At 41.1% G+C, this 21,761-nt stretch overlaps 2 protein-coding genes across 2 annotated transcripts in view; one reads left to right on the forward strand and one right to left on the reverse strand.

Moving 5' to 3' along the window:
• si:dkey-284p5.3 (uncharacterized protein LOC557830 homolog) overlaps positions 1 to 11,692 on the reverse strand; it is a 29,231-nt gene extending 17,539 nt beyond the window's left edge. The window contains exon 1 of the mRNA XM_041869337.2: positions 11,410 to 11,692. Coding sequence (XP_041725271.2) covers positions 11,410 to 11,503 — 94 coding nt within the window. The 5' untranslated portion in view covers positions 11,504 to 11,692. The remainder of the gene's footprint in view (positions 1 to 11,409) is intronic.
• Positions 11,693 to 14,673: 2,981 nt separating this feature from the next.
• Positions 14,674 to 19,656, forward strand: rpl30 (ribosomal protein L30). The gene is made up of 5 exons (XM_041869329.1): positions 14,674 to 14,734; positions 14,848 to 14,895; positions 17,082 to 17,227; positions 18,971 to 19,101; positions 19,559 to 19,656. The coding sequence occupies exons 2-5, from the start codon at positions 14,875 to 14,877 to the stop codon at positions 19,609 to 19,611; spliced, it is 351 nt and encodes a 116-aa protein (XP_041725263.1). The 5' UTR covers positions 14,674 to 14,734; positions 14,848 to 14,874; the 3' UTR covers positions 19,612 to 19,656.
• The last annotated feature ends 2,105 nt before the right edge of the window (positions 19,657 to 21,761 follow it).

Here is a 21,761-nt window from a genome sequence, read left to right on the forward strand (position 1 = left end):
CTAAAAAACGTTTTCGCTAACATAGATGGAATGTTCCCCAAACTAACGGAAAACATTACGGGAACATTAAGGGTAATATTACAAAAACGTTCTCTCTCCCTAGAATTGTTAGCTGGGTTGAAATTGACCACCCACTCCGGGGTGAGGGTACAGCTCTAGGATCCTAACCTTTTAAAGGTGCTACACATACAATGTTTTAGAATTTTTGCATCGTGATTTTAGAAAATGTACATAATATATCTGCCACTAATAATGTAATGATAGTGTTTCACAGTATTGATTTCTCCCGCCGGTACAATGATGCCCTGCACTGTTCAGTGCTTATTTTCTCACAAACTGAAACTGAGCGAACAGTGTAGAATTTTAGTAACTGCAGTTTTGACCATACTGCAGTACCAGCACTCTGTCTAAATCAAGTTGGTCTGTCAACAAGATATCAGCTGACCACAGCTAACACACCATCTTAACCACAGGAAGACAAGAGGAAGAAAATACCCAGTTAATGATCATATGAAACACAGGCCTCAAGCTAACACACATTAACTTCCTCACCCGCCACAGCCCATGGTTCCTAGAACAGGATTGTGTGTACAAGGATATGAAGCCTGGGGACCAAGGCTACGTGATATGGGACCGGACATAGCAGGATTATTCACATTAACCTCTTAAGGATCGGCCCTTTAAAAATTTTTTTTGCCTAAAATGACATACCCAAATCTAACTGCCTGTAGCTCAGGACCTGAAGCAAGGATATGCATATTCTTGGAACTATTTGAAAGGAAACACTTTGAAGTTTGTGGAAATGTGAAACTAATGCGTTATATTATCCTACATTAAATCTGGTGAAAGATAATACAAACAAAAAAACATGCGTTTTCTATTTATTTTTTTGTTCCATCATCTTTGAAATGCCACAATATAATATGACAGTTTAGGCGCAGTTTTGATTTTGTGTGTGTGCAACGTTTCAGACTGATCCAGTGAAGCATTGCAATACTGGACTATTTTGTATCAAGTCTGCCCAAATGTGCCGAATTGGTAAAATGATACATTTTCAAGTACATAACTATAGAGAATATACAAAAATGATATGGTAATACAAAATGTAAGTTTACACACTCCCAGGAATGTCATACATGATGGATCATTAGCTTATACACTAACTTTCACACATCTAGATGGCCGGGCGGGGTGGGTGTGGAGCCAGAGACAGCAGGGGTTCAAACTGTAGAACCCAGTTCCTACATTTTAATATTGAAATTGATTTTATCAAACAAAACTATGCTACATTTTATCTCTGGGACCATCAGGATGACAAATCAGAGAAAGATTACTGAATGTAAGTACAGTTGAAGTCGGAAGTTTACATACACCTTAGCCAAATACATTTAAACTCAGTTTTTCACAATTCCTGACATTTAATCCTAGTAAATATTCCCTGTCTAAGGTCAGTTAGGATCACCACTTCATTTTAAGAATGTGAAATGTCAAAATAATAGTAGAGAGAATGATTTATTTCAGCTTTTATTTATTTCATCACATTCCCAGTGGGTCAGAAGTTTACATACACTCAATTAGTATTTGGTAGCATTGCCTTTAAATTGTTTAACTTGGGTCAAACGTTTCGGGTAGCCTTCCACAAGCTTCCCACAATAAGTTGGGTGAATTTTGGCCCATTCCTCCTGACAGAGCTGGTGTAACTGAGTCAGGTTTGTAGGCCTCCTTGCTCGCACACGCTTTTTCAGTTCTGCCCACACATTTTCTATAGGATTGAGGTCAGGGCTTTATGATGGCCACTCCAATACCTTGACTTTGTTATCCTTAAGCCATTTTGCCACAACTTTGGAAGTATGCTTGGGGTCATTGTCCATTTGGAAGACCCATTTGCGACCAAGCTTTAACTTCCTGACTGATGTCTTGAGATGTTGCTTCAATATATCCACATAATTTTCCTTCCTCATGATGCCATCTATTTAGTGAAGTGCACCAGTCCCTCCTGCAGCAAAGCACCCCCACAGCATGATGCTGCCACCCCCGTGCTTCACGGTTGGGATGGTGTTCTTCGGCTTGCAAGCACCCCCTTTTTCCTCCAAACATAACGATGCTCATTATGGCCAAACAGTTCTATTTTTGTTCCATCAGACCAGAGGACATTTCTCCAAAAAGTATAATCTTTGTCCCCATGTGCAGTTGCAAACCGTAGTCTCTTTTTTATGGCGGTTTTGGAGCAGTGGCTTCTTCCTTGCTGAGTGGCCTTTCAGGTTATGTCGATATAGGACTTGTTTTACTGTGGATATAGATACTTTTGTACCTGTTTCCTCCAGTATCTTCACAAGGTCCTTTGCTGTTGTTCTGGGATTGATTTGCACTTTTCGCACCAAAGTACGTTCATCTCTAGGAGACAAAACGTGTCTCCTTCCTGAGCGGTATGACGGCTGCGTGGTCCCATGGTGTTTTATACTTGCGTACTATTGTTTGTACAGATGAACGTGGTACCTTCAGGCGTTTGGAAATTGCTCCCAAGGATGAACCAGACTAATCTACTGGCAGGAGTATCTACATTAATCTACTGGCAGGAGTATCTACATTAATCTACTGGCAGGAGTATCTACATTAATCTACTGGCAGGAGTATCTACATTGATCTACTGGCAGGAGTATCTACATTAATCTACTGGCAGGAGTATCCACATTAATCGACTGGCAGGAGTATCCACATTAATCGACTGGCAGGAGTATCCACATTAATCTACTGGCAGGAGTATATATATTAATCTACTGGCAGGAGTATCCACATTAATCTACTGGCAGGAGTATCCACATTAATCTACTGGCAGGAGTATCCACATTAATCTACTGGCAGGACTATCCACATTAATCTACTGGCAGGAGTATCCACATTAATCTACTGGCAGGAGTATCTACATTAATCTACTGTCAGGAGTATCTACATTAATCTACTGGCAGGAGTATCTACATTAATCTACTGGCAGGAGTATCTACATTAATCTACTGGCAGGAGTATCCACATTAATCTACTGACAGGAGTATCCACATTAATCTACTGGCAGGAGTATCCACATTAATCTACTGTCAGGAGTATCTACATTAATCTACTGGCAGGAGTATCTACATTAATCTACTGGCAGGACTATCCACATTAATCTACTGGCAGGACTATCCACATTAATCTACTGGCAGGAGTATCCACATTAATCTACTGGCAGGAGTATCTACATTAATCTACTGTCAGGAGTATCTACATTAATCTACTGGCAGGAGTATCTACATTAATCTACTGGCAGGAGTATCCACATTAATCTACTGGCAGGAGTATCCACATTAATCTACTGGCAGGAGTATCTACATTAATCTACTGGCAGGAGTATCTACATTAATCTACTGGCAGGAGTATCTACATTAATCTACTGGCAGGAGTATCTACATTAATCTACTGGCAGGAGTATCCACATTAATCTACTGGCAGGAGTATCCACATTAATCTACTGGCAGGAGTATCTACATTAATCTACTGGCAGGAGTATCCACATTAATCTACTGGCAGGAGTATCTACATTAATCTACTGGCAGGAGTATCTACATTAATCTACTGGCAGGAGTATCCACATTAATCTACTGTCAGGAGTATCTACATTAATCTACTGGCAGGAGTATCTACATTAATCTACTGGCAGGAGTATCTACATTAATCTACTGGCAGGAGTATCCACATTAATCTACTGGCAGGAGTATCCACATTAATCTACTGGCAGGAGTATCCACATTAATCTACTGGCAGGAGTATCCACATTAATCTACTGGCAGGAGTATCCACATTAATCTACTGGCAGGACTATCCACATTAATCGACTGGCAGGAGTATCCACATTAATCTACTGGCAGGAGTATATATATTAATCTACTGGCAGGAGTATCCACATTAATCTACTGGCAGGAGTATCCACATTAATCTACTGGCAGGAGTATCCACATTAATCTACTGGCAGGACTATCCACATTAATCTACTGGCAGGACTATCCACATTAATCTACTGGCAGGAGTATCCACATTAATCTACTGGCAGGAGTATCTACATTAATCTACTGGCAGGAGTATCCACATTAATCTACTGGCAGGAGTATCCACATTAATCTACTGGCAGGAGTATCCACATTAATCTACTGGCAGGACTATCCACATTAATCTACTGGCAGGAGTATCCACATTAATCTACGGGCAGGAGTATCTACATTAATCTACTGTCAGGAGTATCTACATTAATCTACTGGCAGGAGTATCTACATTAATCTACTGGCAGGAGTATCCACATTAATCTACTGGCAGGAGTATCCACATTAATCTACTGGCAGGAGTATCTACATTAATCTACTGGCAGGAGTATCCACATTAATCTACTGGCAGGAGTATCCACATTAATCTACTGGCAGGAGTATCTACATTAATCTACTGGCAGGAGTATCCACATTAATCTACTGGCAGGAGTATCTACATTAATCTACTGGCAGGAGTATCTACATTAATCTACTGGCAGGAGTATCCACATTAATCTACTGGCAGGACTATCCACATTAATCTACTGGCAGGAGTATCCACATTAATCTACTGGCAGGAGTATCTACATTAATCTACTGTCAGGAGTATCTACATTAATCTACTGGCAGGAGTATCTACATTAATCTACTGGCAGGAGTATCCACATTAATCTACTGGCAGGAGTATCCACATTAATCTACTGGCAGGAGTATCTACATTAATCTACTGGCAGGAGTATCTACATTAATCTACTGGCAGGAGTATCTACATTAATCTACTGGCAGGAGTATCTACATTAATCTACTGGCAGGAGTATCCACATTAATCTACTGGCAGGAGTATCCACATTAATCTACTGGCAGGAGTATCCACATTAATCTACTGGCAGGAGTATCTACATTAATCTACTGGCAGGAGTATCCACATTAATCTACTGGCAGGAGTATCTACATTAATCTACTGGCAGGAGTATCTACATTAATCTACTGGCAGGAGTATCCACATTAATCTACTGGCAGGAGTATCTACATTAATCTACTGGCAGGAGTATCTACATTAATCTACTGTCAGGAGTATCTACATTAATCTACTGGCAGGAGTATCTACATTAATCTACTGGCAGGAGTATCTACATTAATCTACTGGCAGGATTATCCACATTAATCTACTGGCAGGAGTATCTACATTAATCTACTGGCAGGAGTATCCACATTAATCTACTGGCAGGACTATCCACATTAATCTACTGGCAGGAGTATCCACATTAATCTACTGGCAGGAGTATCTACATTAATCTACTGTCAGGAGTATCTACATTAATCTACTGGCAGGAGTATCTACATTAATCTACTGGCAGGAGTATCCACATTAATCTACTGGCAGGAGTATCCACATTAATCTACTGGCAGGAGTATCTACATTAATCTACTGGCAGGAGTATCTACATTAATCTACTGGCAGGAGTATCCATATTAATCTACTGGCAGGAGTATCTATATTAATCTACTGGCAGGAGTATCTACATTAATCTACTGGCAGGAGTATCTACATTAATCTACTGGCAGGAGTATCCACATTAATCTACTGGCAGGAGTATCTACATTAATCTACTGGCAGGAGTATCTACATTAATCTACTGGCAGGAGTATCCATATTAATCTACTGGCATGAGTATCTACATGAATCTACTGGCAGGAGTATCTACATTAATCTACTGGCAGGAGTATCCACATTAATCTACTGGCAGGAGTATATATATATTAATCTACTGGCAGGAGTATCCACATTAATCTACTGGCAGGAGTATCCACATTCATCTACTGGCAGGAGTATCCATATTAATCTACTGGCAGGAGTATCTACATGAATCTACTGGCAGGAGTATTTACATGAATCTACTGGCAGGTGTATCTACATGAATCTACTGGCAGGAGTATCTACATTAATCTACTGGCAGGAGTATCCACATTAATCTACTGGCAGGAGTATCTACATTAATCTACTGGCAGGAGTATCTATATTAATCTACTGGCAGGAGTATCTACATTAATCTACTGGCAGGAGTATCTACATTAATCTACTGGCAGGAGTATCTACATTAATCTACTGGCAGGAGTATCCACATTAATCTACTGGCAGGAGTATCTACATTAATCTACTGGCAGGAGTATTTACATTAATCTACTGGCAGGAGTATCTACATTAATCTACTGGCAGGAGTATCTACATTAATCTACTGGCAGGAGTATCCACATTAATCTACTGGCAGGAGTATCTACATTAATCTACTGGCAGGAGTATCTACATTAATCTACTGGCAGGAGTATCTATATTAATCTACTGGCAGGAGTATCTACATTAATCTACTGGCAGGAGTATCCACATTAATCTACTGGCAGGAGTATCTACATTAATCTACTGGCAGGAGTATCTATATTAATCTACTGGCAGGAGTATCTACATTAATCTACTGGCAGGAGTATCCACATTAATCTACTGGCAGGAGTATCTACATTAATCTACTGGCAGGAGTATCTACATTAATCTACTGGCAGGAGTATCCACATTAATCTACTGGCAGGAGTATCCACATTAATCTACTGGCAGGAGTATCTACATTAATCTACTGGCAGGAGTATCTACATTAATCTACTGGCAGGAGTATCTACATTAATCTACTGGCAGGATTATCTATATTAATCTACTGGCAGGAGTATCCACATTAATCTACTGGCAGGAGTATCTACATTAATCTACTGGCAGGAGTATCTACATTAATCTACTGGCAGGAGTATCTACATTAATCTACTGGCAGGATTATCTATATTAATCTACTGGCAGGAGTATCCATATTAATTTACTGGCAGGAGTATCTACATTAATCTACTGGCAGGAGTATCCACATTAATCTACTGGCAGGAGTATCCACATTAATCTACTGGCAGGAGTATCCACATTAATCTACTGGCAGGAGTATCCACATTAATCTACTGGCAGGAGTATCCACATTAATCTACTGGCAGGAGTATCCATATTAATCTACTGGCAGGATTATCCACATTAATCTACTGGCAGGAGTATCTACATTAATCTACTGGCAGGAGTATTTACATTAATCTACTGGCAGGAGTATCTACATTAATCTACTGGCAGGAGTATCTACATTAATCTACTGGCAGGAGTATCTACATTAATCTACTGGCAGGTGTATCTACATGAATCTACTGGCAGGAGTATCTACATTAATCTACTGGCAGGAGTATCCACATTAATCTACTGGCAGGAGTATCTACATTAATCTACTGGCAGGAGTATCTATATTAATCTACTGGCAGGAGTATCTACATTAATCTACTGGCAGGAGTATCTACATTAATCTACTGGCAGGAGTATTTACATTAATCTACTGGCAGGAGTATCCACATTAATCTACTGGCAGGAGTATCTACATTAATCTACTGGCAGGAGTATTTACATTAATCTACTGGCAGGAGTATCTACATTAATCTACTGGCAGGAGTATCTACATTAATCTACTGGCAGGAGTATCCACATTAATCTACTGGCAGGAGTATCTACATTAATCTACTGGCAGGAGTATCTACATTAATCTACTGGCAGGAGTATCTATATTAATCTACTGGCAGGAGTATCTACATTAATCTACTGGCAGGAGTATCCACATTAATCTACTGGCAGGAGTATCTACATTAATCTACTGGCAGGAGTATCTATATTAATCTACTGGCAGGAGTATCTACATTAATCTACTGGCAGGAGTATCCACATTAATCTACTGGCAGGAGTATCTACATTAATCTACTGGCAGGAGTATCTACATTAATCTACTGGCAGGAGTATCCACATTAATCTACTGGCAGGAGTATCCACATTAATCTACTGGCAGGAGTATCTACATTAATCTACTGGCAGGAGTATCTACATTAATCTACTGGCAGGAGTATCTACATTAATCTACTGGCAGGATTATCTATATTAATCTACTGGCAGGAGTATCCACATTAATCTACTGGCAGGAGTATCTACATTAATCTACTGGCAGGAGTATCTACATTAATCTACTGGCAGGAGTATCTACATTAATCTACTGGCAGGATTATCTATATTAATCTACTGGCAGGAGTATCCATATTAATTTACTGGCAGGAGTATCTACATTAATCTACTGGCAGGAGTATCCACATTAATCTACTGGCAGGAGTATCCACATTAATCTACTGGCAGGAGTATCCACATTAATCTACTGGCAGGAGTATCCACATTAATCTACTGGCAGGAGTATCCACATTAATCTACTGGCAGGAGTATCCATATTAATCTACTGGCAGGATTATCCACATTAATCTACTGGCAGGAGTATCTACATTAATCTACTGGCAGGAGTATTTACATTAATCTACTGGCAGGAGTATCTACATTAATCTACTGGCAGGAGTATCTACATTAATCTACTGGCAGGAGTATCTACATTAATCTACTGGCAGGAGTATCTACATTAATCTACTGGCAGGAGTATCTACATTAATCTACTGGCAGGAGTATCTACATTAATCTACTGGCAGGAGTATCTACATTAATCTACTGGCAGGAGTATCTACATTAATCTACTGGCAGGAGTATCCACATTAATCTGACCTAGAGGAAGAGATTATAGAATTTCTATGAACGCCAAACACTGGATATGATCTGCAGCACACCAGAGATCTACAACCACCTAAACAGAACTGATATCCAGCTTGTCATGGGGAAATGTAAGGTGATTTAAAGTTCATATTTAGTTTAGAGTTCATCTACATCTAGGTTTCTTCCTAGGTTTCTGCCTTTCTAGGGAGTTTTTCCTAGCCACCGTGCTTCTACATCTGCATTGCTTGCTGTTTGGGGTTTTAGGACCTGGGGAATTCCTGATTCTACCTGGATTTTGTTGGAGAGGCTTCCATTAATGAACACCCTCTGTGTTCTGTTAGACAAGTAACTCTTTATCCACATTATAGCAGGGGGTGTAAAGCCATAACACATACGTTTTTCCAGCAGCAGACTATGATCAATAATGTCAAAAGCCGCACTGAAGTCTAACAAAACAGCCCCCACAATCTTTTTATCATCAATTTCTCTCAGCCAATCATTAGTCATTTGAGTAAGTGCTGTGTTCTGGGGTTGATGGTCACTAGACTTATAGCTGAATGTTATGGATTATTCTCATATCTGTTGATAGTGATTGATGCCAGACTTTAAGTAGGAGACACTGATTATTCACTGTTGTATTGTATTGATGACATTATGTGAACTGTAGCAGCTGACAAAGTCACTGCCTTTTGGTTGTCGACTTCCTACAAGCCTCTCATGCTGGTGTTTACAGAACACTTGGTGCTGTCTGATTAGGATACAAGGGGCCTGACTCCAAGAGGCTGGTGTTTACAGAACATTTGGTACGAAGAGGCTGGTGTTTACAGAACACTTGGTGCTGTCTGATTAGGATACAAGGGGCCTGACTCCAAGAGGCTGGTGTTTACAGAACATTTGGTACGAAGAGGCTGGTGTTTACAGAACACTTGGTACCATCTGATTAGGATACAAGGGGCCTGACTCCAAGAGGCTGGTGTTTACAGAACATTTGGTACGAAGAGGCTGGTGTTTACAGAACACTTGGTACCATCTGATTAGGATACAAGGGGCCTGACTCCAAGAGGCTGGTGTTTACAGAACATTTGGTACCCATAGGCTGGTGTTTACAGAACATTTGGTACCATCTGATTAGGATACAAGGGGCCTGACTCCAAGAGGCTGGTGTTTACAGAACATTTGGTACCAAGAGGCTGGTGTTTACAGAACATTTGGTACCCATAGGCTGGTGTTTACATAACATTTGGTACCCAGAGGCTGGTGTTTACAGAACATTTGGTACCAAGAGGCTGGTGTTTACAGAACATTTGGTACCATCTGATTAGGATACAAGGGGCCTGACTCCAAGAGGCTGGTGTTTACAGAACATTTGGTACCCATAGGCTGGTGTTTACATAACATTTGGTACCCAGAGGCTGGTGTTTACAGAACATTTGGTACCAAGAGGCTGGTGTTTACAGAACATTTGGTACCCATAGGCTGGTGTTTACATAACATTTGGTACCCAGAGGCTGGTGTTTACAGAACATTTGGTACCAAGAGGCTGGTGTTTACAGAAAACTTGGTGCTGTCTGATTAGGATATAAGGGGCCTGTCTCCATGAAAATCAATTGAATTCACCACAGGTGGACTCCAATCAAGTTGTAGAAACATCTCAAGGATGATCAATGGAAACAGGATTCACCTGAGCTCAATTTCGAGTCTCATAGCAAAGAGTCTGAATACATATGTTTTTTCTAAAAATCTGTTTTCGCTTTGTCATGATGGGATATTGTGTGTAGATCGATGAGGATAAAAATAAAAAAATCCATTTTAGAATAAGGCTGTAACGTAACAAAATGTGGAAAAAGTAAAGGGGTCTGAATACTTTCCGAATGCACTGTATTTAGAATATTTGTATTCTGTACGGGCTTCCTTCTTTTCACTCTGTCATTTAGGTTAGTATTGTGGAGTAACTACAATGTTGTTGATCCATCCTCAGGTTTCTCCTATCACAGCCATTAAACTCTGTAACTGTTTTAAAGTCACCATTAGCCTCATGGTAAAATCCCTGAGCGGTTTCCTTCCTCTCCGGCATATGAGTTAGGAAGGACGCCTGTATCTTTGTAGTGACTGGGTGTATTGATACACCATCCACAGTGTAATTAATAACTTCACCATGCTCAAAGGGATATTCAATATCTGCTTTTTTAAATGTATTTTTTATTCACTGTTCGACTGAGGGACCTTACAGATAATTGTATGTGTGGGGTACAGAGAGATGAGGCAGTCATTCAAAAATCATGTTAAACACTATTACTGCACACAGAGTGAGTCCATGCAACTTATTATGTGACTTGTTAAGCACATTTTTACTCCTGAACTTATTTAGGCTTGCCATAACAAAGGGGTTGAATACTTGTTGACTGAAGACATTTCAGCTTTTAATTTTTTATTAATTTATAAAAATCTCTAAAAACATAATTCCACTTTGACAGTATTGGGTATTGTGTGTAGTCCAGTTACACTAAATCTCAATTGAATCTATTTTTAATTCAGGCTGTAAAGTAACAAAATGTGGAAAAAGTCAAGGAGTGTGAATAACTTTCTGAAGGGACTGTAGATGATAACAGAATTGAGGGACAAAATGGTCATCTTTATGTCATCAAAATGACGTGTCAACAACACAAGGATGTTTTATGAATAATCGAATGACATTGTAGTATTTGGACTCACCTGTGGTGCTGGTTCCATTGCTTTCCTCGGGTTTAAAGCTGGGCTGTCTGGCGCTGTCCTGCGCTGTGGTCTGGGTACTCGTGGAACAGCCCATCCTGTTTGTCTCACATAGACGACTGAAGAGGATGACAATTAGATCCACAGAGAGCCGTCTGTTGCTCTTATCGCGGGCATAGATACTATTCAAATCGAAAGGACTGCAGGTTATATAGTAATTTCACTGGTCTCCACAATTGCATATTTGCGCATGCCTCGTTTTAAATCCACCGGGGCCACGGCTTGTTGTGGCAGCAGCAGGTTACCACCAGTGTGATGCCTGCATAGCGTAGATACTGGGCTATAGCCTGCTTGCTGTGTGTTTCAGTACCCCATCGGAGAACAGACAACTACATTATTCAGTGTATGCGATCAGAGAAGGAGCGTTCTGGAGTGTGCGTGAACAACTGAAGCCACGTCACTATAGCTGGAAAACCATAGTACTATGCATTTATGGAATTTACATTATTCTCATAATAATATGTATAAGACCTTCAGAATGCACAGTATTGTATTCTTCATTGTTAAAGGGTGGAAAATATGAATGGATAGGCTATTTATTCAACAAATTAGGATGCATATAGTAAAGTAAATGTGTGACATTTTATAGAAAATATGGAATACATATTTGACTTCTGAATGGTTCGGTGTTTGGAAAAACAATTCTTTATCAAGTTCCATACCATCAAATATTTTGTTCAAATAATAAAGTTATTTTGCAGAATAGAGACAACAGCGTCACCCCGTGGAGCTCCAGGGTTGTGCATGTGTGGTTGATTCATTGCATAAAAACAGCCTCTAAAAGCATAACAGGATTAGTTTTGTGTTTGTCCTCCGGTTGGTAAAAATCACACTTGCCATTATAAAAACTGTTCCTAGATCCGTAGTGTTTTGGGCCTTGCTTTCTCGCGATAACATGCTCCGGCTGAGCAGGGCGCGACGTAAATTATCTGATCTACAAATCACCTCAACTGGTGCACACTTGTTTTATTTAATCCGCAATCTGCAGAGATCAGCGAATCTGGCTGATTTACAAGTGGGAAGTGAATGAGGGGGAAGTATCGGAGGTGGTAGGTGTGGTGAAGTGCTCAGAGCCCGAGGCTTGCACCGAGGTTCAGGATAAAGATGAGTCTGTGACAGTTGGAGTGAAGTTTTGAGAAGAAGTGGACCCTTGTCTTTTGGCTGATCCATTTGTGGTTTCAGGGTGGGTGAAAACAGAGTTGGGTGCTGTGGAATCGGTGAGGGTAACCAGAAGGGGTCTAGTGATAATTGTTTTGTGTTTCTGTTGGTCAGAGGGACCAGGCACTCTGTGTTAAACGAATGGGGACAAGACATGTCAAGTGTTTTGCTCTCAAGAAAAGGGCGCCATTGAAAGAACTGATTACTGGGGTAGCGGTAAATGTGAAAGCTGACCAACTGAAGGGGAAGATTCCCGGTGTTTGTGATGCTCGTCCTTTGGTGCGACGCAGACAGGGTGATGTGAGTGGAGAAACATAAGAGTCATTGTCTGTTCTTTTGTTTTTTGATGTTGAGTCTTTGCCCAACAAAGTGATGTGAGGATATATAAGTTATCCTGTATGAGCTTTTGTGCCGAATACATTACATTGTTACAGGTGTCAAACTTATAGGCATGTGGCAGCCTGTGTAGGAGGGAGGTTCCAAGGTGTGAGAAGTGTCCAGAAGGGCATGAGACTAAGGAATGTGTAGCATTGGGGAAAGTAGTGGTATGTGTTAATTGTAGGGGTGCCCAGGGGGCTGGGGATTAGAAATGTCCCGTGCGAGAGAGGCAGGTTGAGGTTTCCAGGGTTAGACTAGTGAAGAAGTTGTCATATGCTGAGGCAGTGAAGAAAGTAGAGGAGTGGTGAGAGTAGTAGATCTGTACCAGTACAGAGGGATAGGACAACAAAGTGATATATGTTTCAGTAAGATTGGATTTTTGGCATTTATAGCAATTGTTATCAACTGTACTGCAGGGATGGAGCGTAAGTTGAAGAAAATAGAGGTTGTGGTGGCAGCTGCAGAGAGGTATTTGGGTGTGCGAGTGTAACAGTTGTTAAAGTACTTTGTGAATTTCACCATGTTCATATATTAATATAGCATGTTGATTTGTTATGATGCATGTCTGCATCCTGGGAATAGGGGAGTGTGTCCTTATGTTTTGCCCTGCCTGCTCGTGCTGAAATCATTTTGATGCACTATGAGAGGTAGGCACGCCTTTTCCGTCGGCTTTAGGAAAGTTAGATTCCTTCAAGCACAAAGTCATACACACAGTGTTTTGTTCATGAATAATGTTGTATATTTGGAGTTTACTCATAAGTGGATGGTATTGTTAAGATGCAATTGTAATTGTACTTTTTAGGATGATATTAACATTGTGAATTCAACATGTGGTTACTAGCTAGCTAAGGTATTGTATGTGTGAACGATGGCTAGCTCCTCCACTGATCCCAGTTCAGTTCAACATGTGGTTACTAGCTAGCTAAGGTATTGTATGTTTGAACGATGGCTAGGCTCCTCCACTGATCCCAGTTCAGTTCAACATGTGGTTACTAGCTAGCTAAGGTATTGTGTGTGTGAACGATGGCTAGCTCCTCCACTGATCCCAGTTCAGTTCAACATGTGGTTACTAGCTAGCTAAGGTATTGTATGTGTGAAGGATGGCTAGGCTCCTCCACTGATCCCAGTCCTTTGTGTTGTGCGTCTATGTTGTAGAAAGAGGCGACAATGGGCAGAACATGTTTGTGCTCTACAAATGTTTTGTATTTTCTTTTGGATGCAGAGAGAATTCTGATTCATTAAAACAGCCTGATCTCCGAAGTCCACGTCTATAGTCCCAATCAATCACACAGAACGCAGAGATACAGCCGTGCAGTACAGCGGTGGTTACATGAGACTTGACATCAGAAGAGTTACAGGGTGTGTTAAGTGGTGGTGTCCCAAGTCGGTGGTGTCCCAATTCGGTGGTGTCCCAATTCGGAATAAATTGATTTAAATAGTGGAGTATGGTATTTATTATTATTTGGTGTGTTTTGTGAGTGTAGTGTTAGATGGTAGGGTATTAGTATTATTATAATTGTTTTATTAATACATTTTTTTAAAGCAAAGTATAAGGGAGTTATACTCCAGTGAAGTAGGTGGCGGTAATGCAACATTTATTGGATGCCAACCGCTTTTAAACCTAATCGAAGAAGAAGATCAGCCAATCTGCGCAGGACCACCCCAGGCCGAAGGGCCGCAAAGCACGCTGGGACTTCCTTTCTTTCCGAGGCCATATTGTAACGACAGACTTGTAAGTTCAGCTCTTTGTTTATTCTTTAAAATAAATATATTTAGGCCATTTTGGTGCACATCACCCGGGTGATTACTAACGTAAGATTGTCCAATCTCAAATGTTTTGTTCAGGTTTGCCAAACGGACTAAATCGCAGCTATGGTGGCCGCAAAGAAGACGGTGAGTCGAGCTGTCGTGAACGCATGCATGGTGGAATCGTGGCGCTATCTGGCCTCGTGTTTACACGGTTTTATAAACTGTCAATGTTGCCCGTACATATCTGTTTGTAACTTGCCCCAACATACAATGTTGTACTTCCTGGACATGTCTAGTTTTAGTTGTTGCCAATTTGCCCTATCCAGATAGCAAGTGCTATATTAACCATCACCGGCTTGCCAACTAGCTAGCTAGTTAACGTTAGCTATTTAGCCAGACAGCAAGTTGAATTATTTATTTGTTTATTTAACCTTTATTTAACTAGGCAAGTCAGTTAAGAACAAATTCTTTACAATTTACAATGACGGCCTACAGCGGCCAATTGTGCGCCGCCCGATGGGACTGATTGCATTATAGTTGGCTAATCAACAAACACTATGTAACAGCACTGTCTTCTGAAGTATTATATCTGATAAATCCAGTTAACTAGATAGGTTTGTGACTGTCATGTCATTTTGGATGGTGGTAATTGGCCAGCCAGATGACCGCGGTCTCGTAATAGCCATTTTATCTATTTCACTCCTGACCTGCATGTGCTGCCATAGAAATAGAACGAATAGAACGGGAATCCCCATTCAAGTCATCTTTATTACATTTTTTTCACCTATTTTATCAGGGAGTCATACTGCGACCAAGGTCTCTTTTACAAATTACAGAAAATACACACATGAAAATATAAATACAAACACAAATAAACAATTTCATTTAAAAAAAAAACATTCATCAGTAATAAGGTTCTCAATCAACTTCCTGAATTACCCTTGAAGCAACAAAATGTCTAATGTAAGAACATTTTAGAAGATTGTTACACATAAATATGGTGCAAGAAAGGTAAATCCGCTTTGAGTTAAGGAATGTCCAGAGTTAGCCATCGCTAAGACCGGGTGTGGTAACTCATGTCATAAGTTTAGTAAAGATGTTAGGTACAGTGGGACTTTTTGTAAAAAGGCTTTATAAATGAACACTGCAATGTATCAACCTACGTGACCTCAGAGGGCCAACCAACTTCCTGGTAGAGAATACAGTGATGAGTACCAAACCTGTCATCCGTATTAAAGTGCAGAGCTCTGTGATAAACTGCATCTAACGGCGTTAATGAAGTGGCAGCTGCGTTCATATAGATGATGTCGCCATAGTCTCGGACCGACCGAAACGTCGACTGAATAATCTGCTTTCTACTATTTATCGAGAGGCGGGACCTGTTTCTATAGAAGCCCATTTTAATTCTCAGCTTCTTAACTAACTCGTCAATATGCTTTATAAAAGACAGCTTTTCATCTCTCCAGATATTTGTAAGCAGGGACAATATGAACAGCATCTTAATCATCAGTTATTTCTATGCACTCTAGAGAACATCAACTTAGTTTTACCTGCATTCAGTACTAATTTAAAGTCAAAGGTGTTTCTGTAATACAGGGAAGACAGGCTGTAGTTAAACAGGTCAATGGCATTAATACACAACAGGATCATCAACGTACCGGAGCAGGTTACACATTTTTACAGACAAGTCGATAATGTTAACATTGATGGCATTATGGGTGAACTGGCGGCCATTGCGAGTGTACCCCATAGGCGCAAAGCAGGAAGTGTACCCATCAAGATGTGTTGTGATTTGATTCAACTAAACGAATATTACAAAAAATACATTTTGTATTTGCATGAGCCATATCAGTTAACATTTTAATTAACTTTCTACATTACCATGAAAATGATTTCATCACAATACCAGGCAGCGATTGCGAGTGGACCCATGAGTTCACCAGTCAAATTGCCAGGGTTAGATGTTCCAAGCCTGTTCTATTCCTTCTGTTTCTGTGTGCTGCTGCATTGTGGGGAGCGTTGCCTAGGCAACCAAAGACTCGTTTTGCTAGTTTCAACAAGGAGCAACAGTGCATGTTACCGCAGAAACGGACAGCTGTTCATTTTAAGAAAAACAAATATATATTTTTAAACGGTTATGTTGTTTTTATTACCATGGCGGGCTTCATCCATAACCGTTGGTTACATGGTGGTATGGGAATTGTGCCAGCCCTAGATACATGTATCTCAAATAGAAGACCATATATCATGTTTTGGACCAATGGATATGGGCTACATTCATATCCCATCAATGTTTCTCACTAAACATAATTTGTTTCTTTTAATGGCAGAAAAAGTCCCTGGAGTCCATCAACTCCCGTCTCCAGCTGGTGATGAAGAGCGGTAAATACGTTCTGGGATACAAGCAGTCTCAGAAGATGATCCGCCAGGGCAAAGCCAAGCTGGTCATCCTGGCCAACAACACACCTGCCCTCAGGTAACTAAGGCCTGCATGTTATTTAGTATTAGCTAATGAAGTGAAGGCATTATCACTAGTACCCTTTTCACTCTAACTTGGTGAGCTGAAGTTTTACTGTGCTCGCCAGGGATGTATTCATTAGTCGAATTCTGTTGCAAAACGTTTTGCAATGGAAACCGTTTACTCCAAATGGAAAACGTTGTGCAAATGAAACAAGTTATTATTGGACAAATTCATGTAGGTGCCTCCACATCTGGTTCCTAGCGTTAAGGGTTAATTAGCTGTACTAATTAGCGATCTGCGTCTCCGAACACTTGTGTGTCAACGGAAGACAGACGCCATAAACGTGTTGTCACTAAAAAATACTGTCAGCTGCAACTGTTAAAACAGTGTACAGTACATGTGTATTTTGCGTTTGTGAAATTATTTTGATGTGATATGGCCCTGTGTAACTCAGTTGGTAGAGCATGGCGCTTGCAACGCCAGGGCTGTGGGTTCGATTCCCACGGGGGGCCAGTATGAAAATGTATGCACTCACTAACTGTAAGTCGCTCTGGATAAGAGCATCTGCTAAAATGACTAAAATGTAAAATATGAAAGTAGAGGGATTTATATTTCTATATAATGATGACACCAAATGATGACCACTATGATGACACACCAAATGATGGCCACCAATCAGAGACCACTATGATGACACACCAAATGATGACCACCAATCAGAGACCACTATGATGACACACCAAATGATGACCACCAATCAGAGACCACTATGATGACATCAAATGATGACCACCAATCAGAGACCACTATGATGACACACTAAATGATGACCACCAATCAGAGACCACTATGATGACACACCAATCAGAGACCACTATGATGACACACCACTATGATGACCACCAATCAGAGACTACTATGATGACCACCAATCAGACCACTATGATGACACACCAAATGCGTTTGATGGATCCTTTGTCTTCTTGTAATGCCTCTTAAGGGGAAAGTCATCCAACAGTAACTGAAAGGAATCAGATGACATTACTGAGTTTGGTTACTCCAAGTTAAGTCACCGATTTAAAATAAAGAACCTGTAATGTTTTCCATGTAGAAAGTAACCTACCCAACCCTGCTGTAATCCCAGACGCAGTTCCATTCCTACTTCGTTAGATATTGAAGAATTCACATTGAGTTGACCAAATAAGCACATCAAGTGTTGCTTCTGCGTTCTTATGGGTACATTTTGTGGTCCTCTGTAGCTCAGCTTGTAGAGCACGGCGCTTGTAACGCCAAGGTAGTGGGTTCGATCCCCGGGACCACCCATACACAAAAATGTATGCACGCATGACTGTAAGTCGCTTTGGATAAAAGCGTCTGCTAAATGGCGCATTATATTACATTAGGTTGTGCTTTATGTAGTCCTCCCACAAAGGCACACCTGTATTGGTCTGCTTGCAGGTGTGTAAGAACCGGAGGAATATTAAAAATGAGTGCTGATTTTTGTGTTACTGGCTGCAACTGCAGTTGGTCGTTCAGCAATCGGACAACCTTGAGAACATCCTAAACTACATCATTAGACTGATGTGGATCACTGTTACATTGCAGTGTAGCTTGTACTCATGTTGCTTCCCCCTCGCACAGACAGGGATCACGTTTCATTGAATGGTAACACATATAAACTTGAATTGTTTGTTCAGAATGTTGCTGCCTGCGTTTCCTGCAGTCACGCTTTGCTAAAAGGTATTTCTGGCTCCTCAGGAAGTCTGAAGTGGAGTACTATGCCATGTTGGCCAAGACTGGCGTCCATCACTACAGCGGGAACAACATCGAGCTGGGCACAGCCTGCGGAAAGTACTTCAGGGTGTGCACACTGGCCATCATCGACCCCGGTGAGTGTCTGGGTGTCCTGTTTACCACGGCCATTCTGTTGTCTGCAGAGTTGGACAATCCTTTAGTAGTGAGCAGTTGGAGACGGTTTATTTTTCATTCATACATTTATCATTGTTTTCAAAGATGACATGAAGATCTGAGAATGATAAAACTGCTCACTACTACATTACATGAGCATGTCTGATTTTAATAACGTTGTACTTGTGAATGTGTAGATATATTTTTCTGTCTCACTGCTGCTTACATTTTGTAAATGTTTGCACCTGGTGGATCTATGGTGATCTGACCAGAACTAGTGATTCACTAGATTAACACCTGAACCGACTGGCCTCTAGCCAGTTACTTCCTGCTTCATTAGTGACAATTACTTAGTTCTTCTTTTACACTGTCAAACTAAAGCTTGGTTGGTTTGAAGTATGTCTTGTAATGCTAAATGTAATATTGTTCTCTCAACAGGTGATTCAGACATCATCAGGAGTATGCCGGACCAGCCGCAGGGGGAGAAATAGACATTTCAGACTCTTAATGTTAGAAATAAACTTGGTTGAATGGTCTTTCTTTGGTCTGTCTTTCTCTTAGTGTGCACATGATAAACATTTAGCTACTTGTATTCTATGCAAGCAGGCCGTGTCAGGATAGAATGTAGTTGTATTCTGTCCTGTTGCTGTATTTATTAGGGATCCCCATTAGCTGCTGCCAAGGTAAGCTACTCTTCCTGGGGTCCAAACATATTAAAGCACTTTCATTACATATAAAACAACATATAAAACAGTACATCATATAGCATTATTACACCACTACATATCTACAATACAACATGGATAATATAATACCACCATACCACAACAGGGATGTAAACATGTGTGCACAACATTTGTGAGAAATCAGCTTTTTCTGCGTATGGAACATTTCTGGGATCTTTTATTTCAGATGAAACATGAGACCAACACTACATGTTGCGTTTATATTTTTGTTCAGTATAAATTAAGTTCACCAGAGATGAGTGAGCTCCTGAGTGAGTTGACCTAGATTCTGCAGTCATGTCCTCTAAGCCTGTTTCACCAGAGATAAGCCCTGAGTGAGTTGACCTAGACTCTGCAGTCATGTCCTCTAAGCCTGTTTCTTGAATTGACAGTTCTAATTAATATCTGAGTCAACCGGACATGGTGACATGTCCACAAGAAATGGGCACAAGTTTTAATGGAGCATGTGTTTTGGTTTGCTTTTAATTCCTGAAGCCATCTGTCAGTATGCTAGTCTATTGGCTCGTTCCTGAAGCCATCTGTCAGTATGCTAGGCTATTGGCTCGTTCCTGAAGCCATCTGTCAGTATGCTAGGCTATTGGCTCGTTCCTGAAGCCATCTGTCAGTAGGCTAGGCTATTGGCTCGTTCCTGAAGCCATCTGTCAGTATGCTAGGCTATTGGCTCGTTCCTGAAGCCATCTGTCAGTAGGCTAGTCTATTGGCTCGTTCCTGAAGCCATCTGTCAGTAGGCTAGTCTATTGGCTCGTTCCTGAAGCCATCTGTCAGTAGGCTAGTCTATTGGCTCGTTCCTGAAGCCATCTGTCAGTAGGCTAGGCTATTGGCTCGTTCCTGAAGCCATCTGTCAGTAGGCTAGTCTATTGGCTCGTTCCTGAAGCCATCTGTCAGTAGGCTAGTCCTAGACTATTGGTTATGTTTGTATGGCTGTTATTGATTAGAACTGCTGGCTCATTTGAATGTCCGCCCTGCTCTATCACATCCATAGTGATGTAATGAACTCAGTCCATCGGAGAAGGTGAACAAGTTCTGTTCAGGACAGAGAAAACGGACTGACATTCATTAGTGTCACCGTAGAAAAAAAGCTTTGCAGCGTTAAGTGAAAACATGCTTTTCTGATTAGACAAATTCCGGCAGGTCCCTTCCCATTTAAGCCTGTTTGGTTCCTAGTGAAGACGACCCGTATTATATATGTGAAACCCGTTTATCCCACACAGGGATTCATTCATTGGCCCATATTTTAGAAACAGCACTTTTTGTAGGATTTTAACAAGACTGCCTAGTAGTTCACCAAGTTGTCCTCCCAGCCGTGGTAGAAAGTAGGTGACTGTCTTCTCCTATCAGACCAAGGTAACGCCAGCCAGACCTGTGTTCACCAATAATTGAAAAATAATTTCAACTTTTTAAGTGCTTGATTGAGTTTGCCTGGCTTCATGGACCAATAGAATCGTACCAAAAGTGCAAAACCCCACCCATCTGGCACTCAAGGCAGGCTAGAGCAAACGCTGAAAGTATTTAAAAAGTTTTAAATAGTGTTTGTACCCAGGTGGGTCTAAAGCAGCCAGCCTCATCTTCCCTACAGAGCCATGGGAATAAATCCCCCTCGCTGATCGCTCTCTCTCCCTCTCCGCTGATCGCTCTCTCTCTCTGCTGATCGCTCTCTCTCCCTCTCCGCTGATCGCTCTCTCCGCTGATCTCTCTCTCTCCCTCTCCGCTGATCGCTCTCTCTCCCTCTCCGCTGATCGCTCTCTCTCCCTCTCCGCTGATCGCTCTCTCTCCCTCTCCGCTGATCGCTCTCTCTCCCTCTCCGCTGATCGCTCTCTCTCCTCTCCGCTGATCGCTCTCTCTCCCTCTCCGCTGATCGCTCTCTCTCCCTCTCCGCTGATCGCCCTCTCTCCCTC

This window comes from Coregonus clupeaformis, unplaced genomic scaffold, assembly GCF_020615455.1.
Source record: "Coregonus clupeaformis isolate EN_2021a unplaced genomic scaffold, ASM2061545v1 scaf0085, whole genome shotgun sequence".
In the NCBI taxonomy this organism is placed as follows: domain Eukaryota; kingdom Metazoa; phylum Chordata; class Actinopteri; order Salmoniformes; family Salmonidae; genus Coregonus; species Coregonus clupeaformis.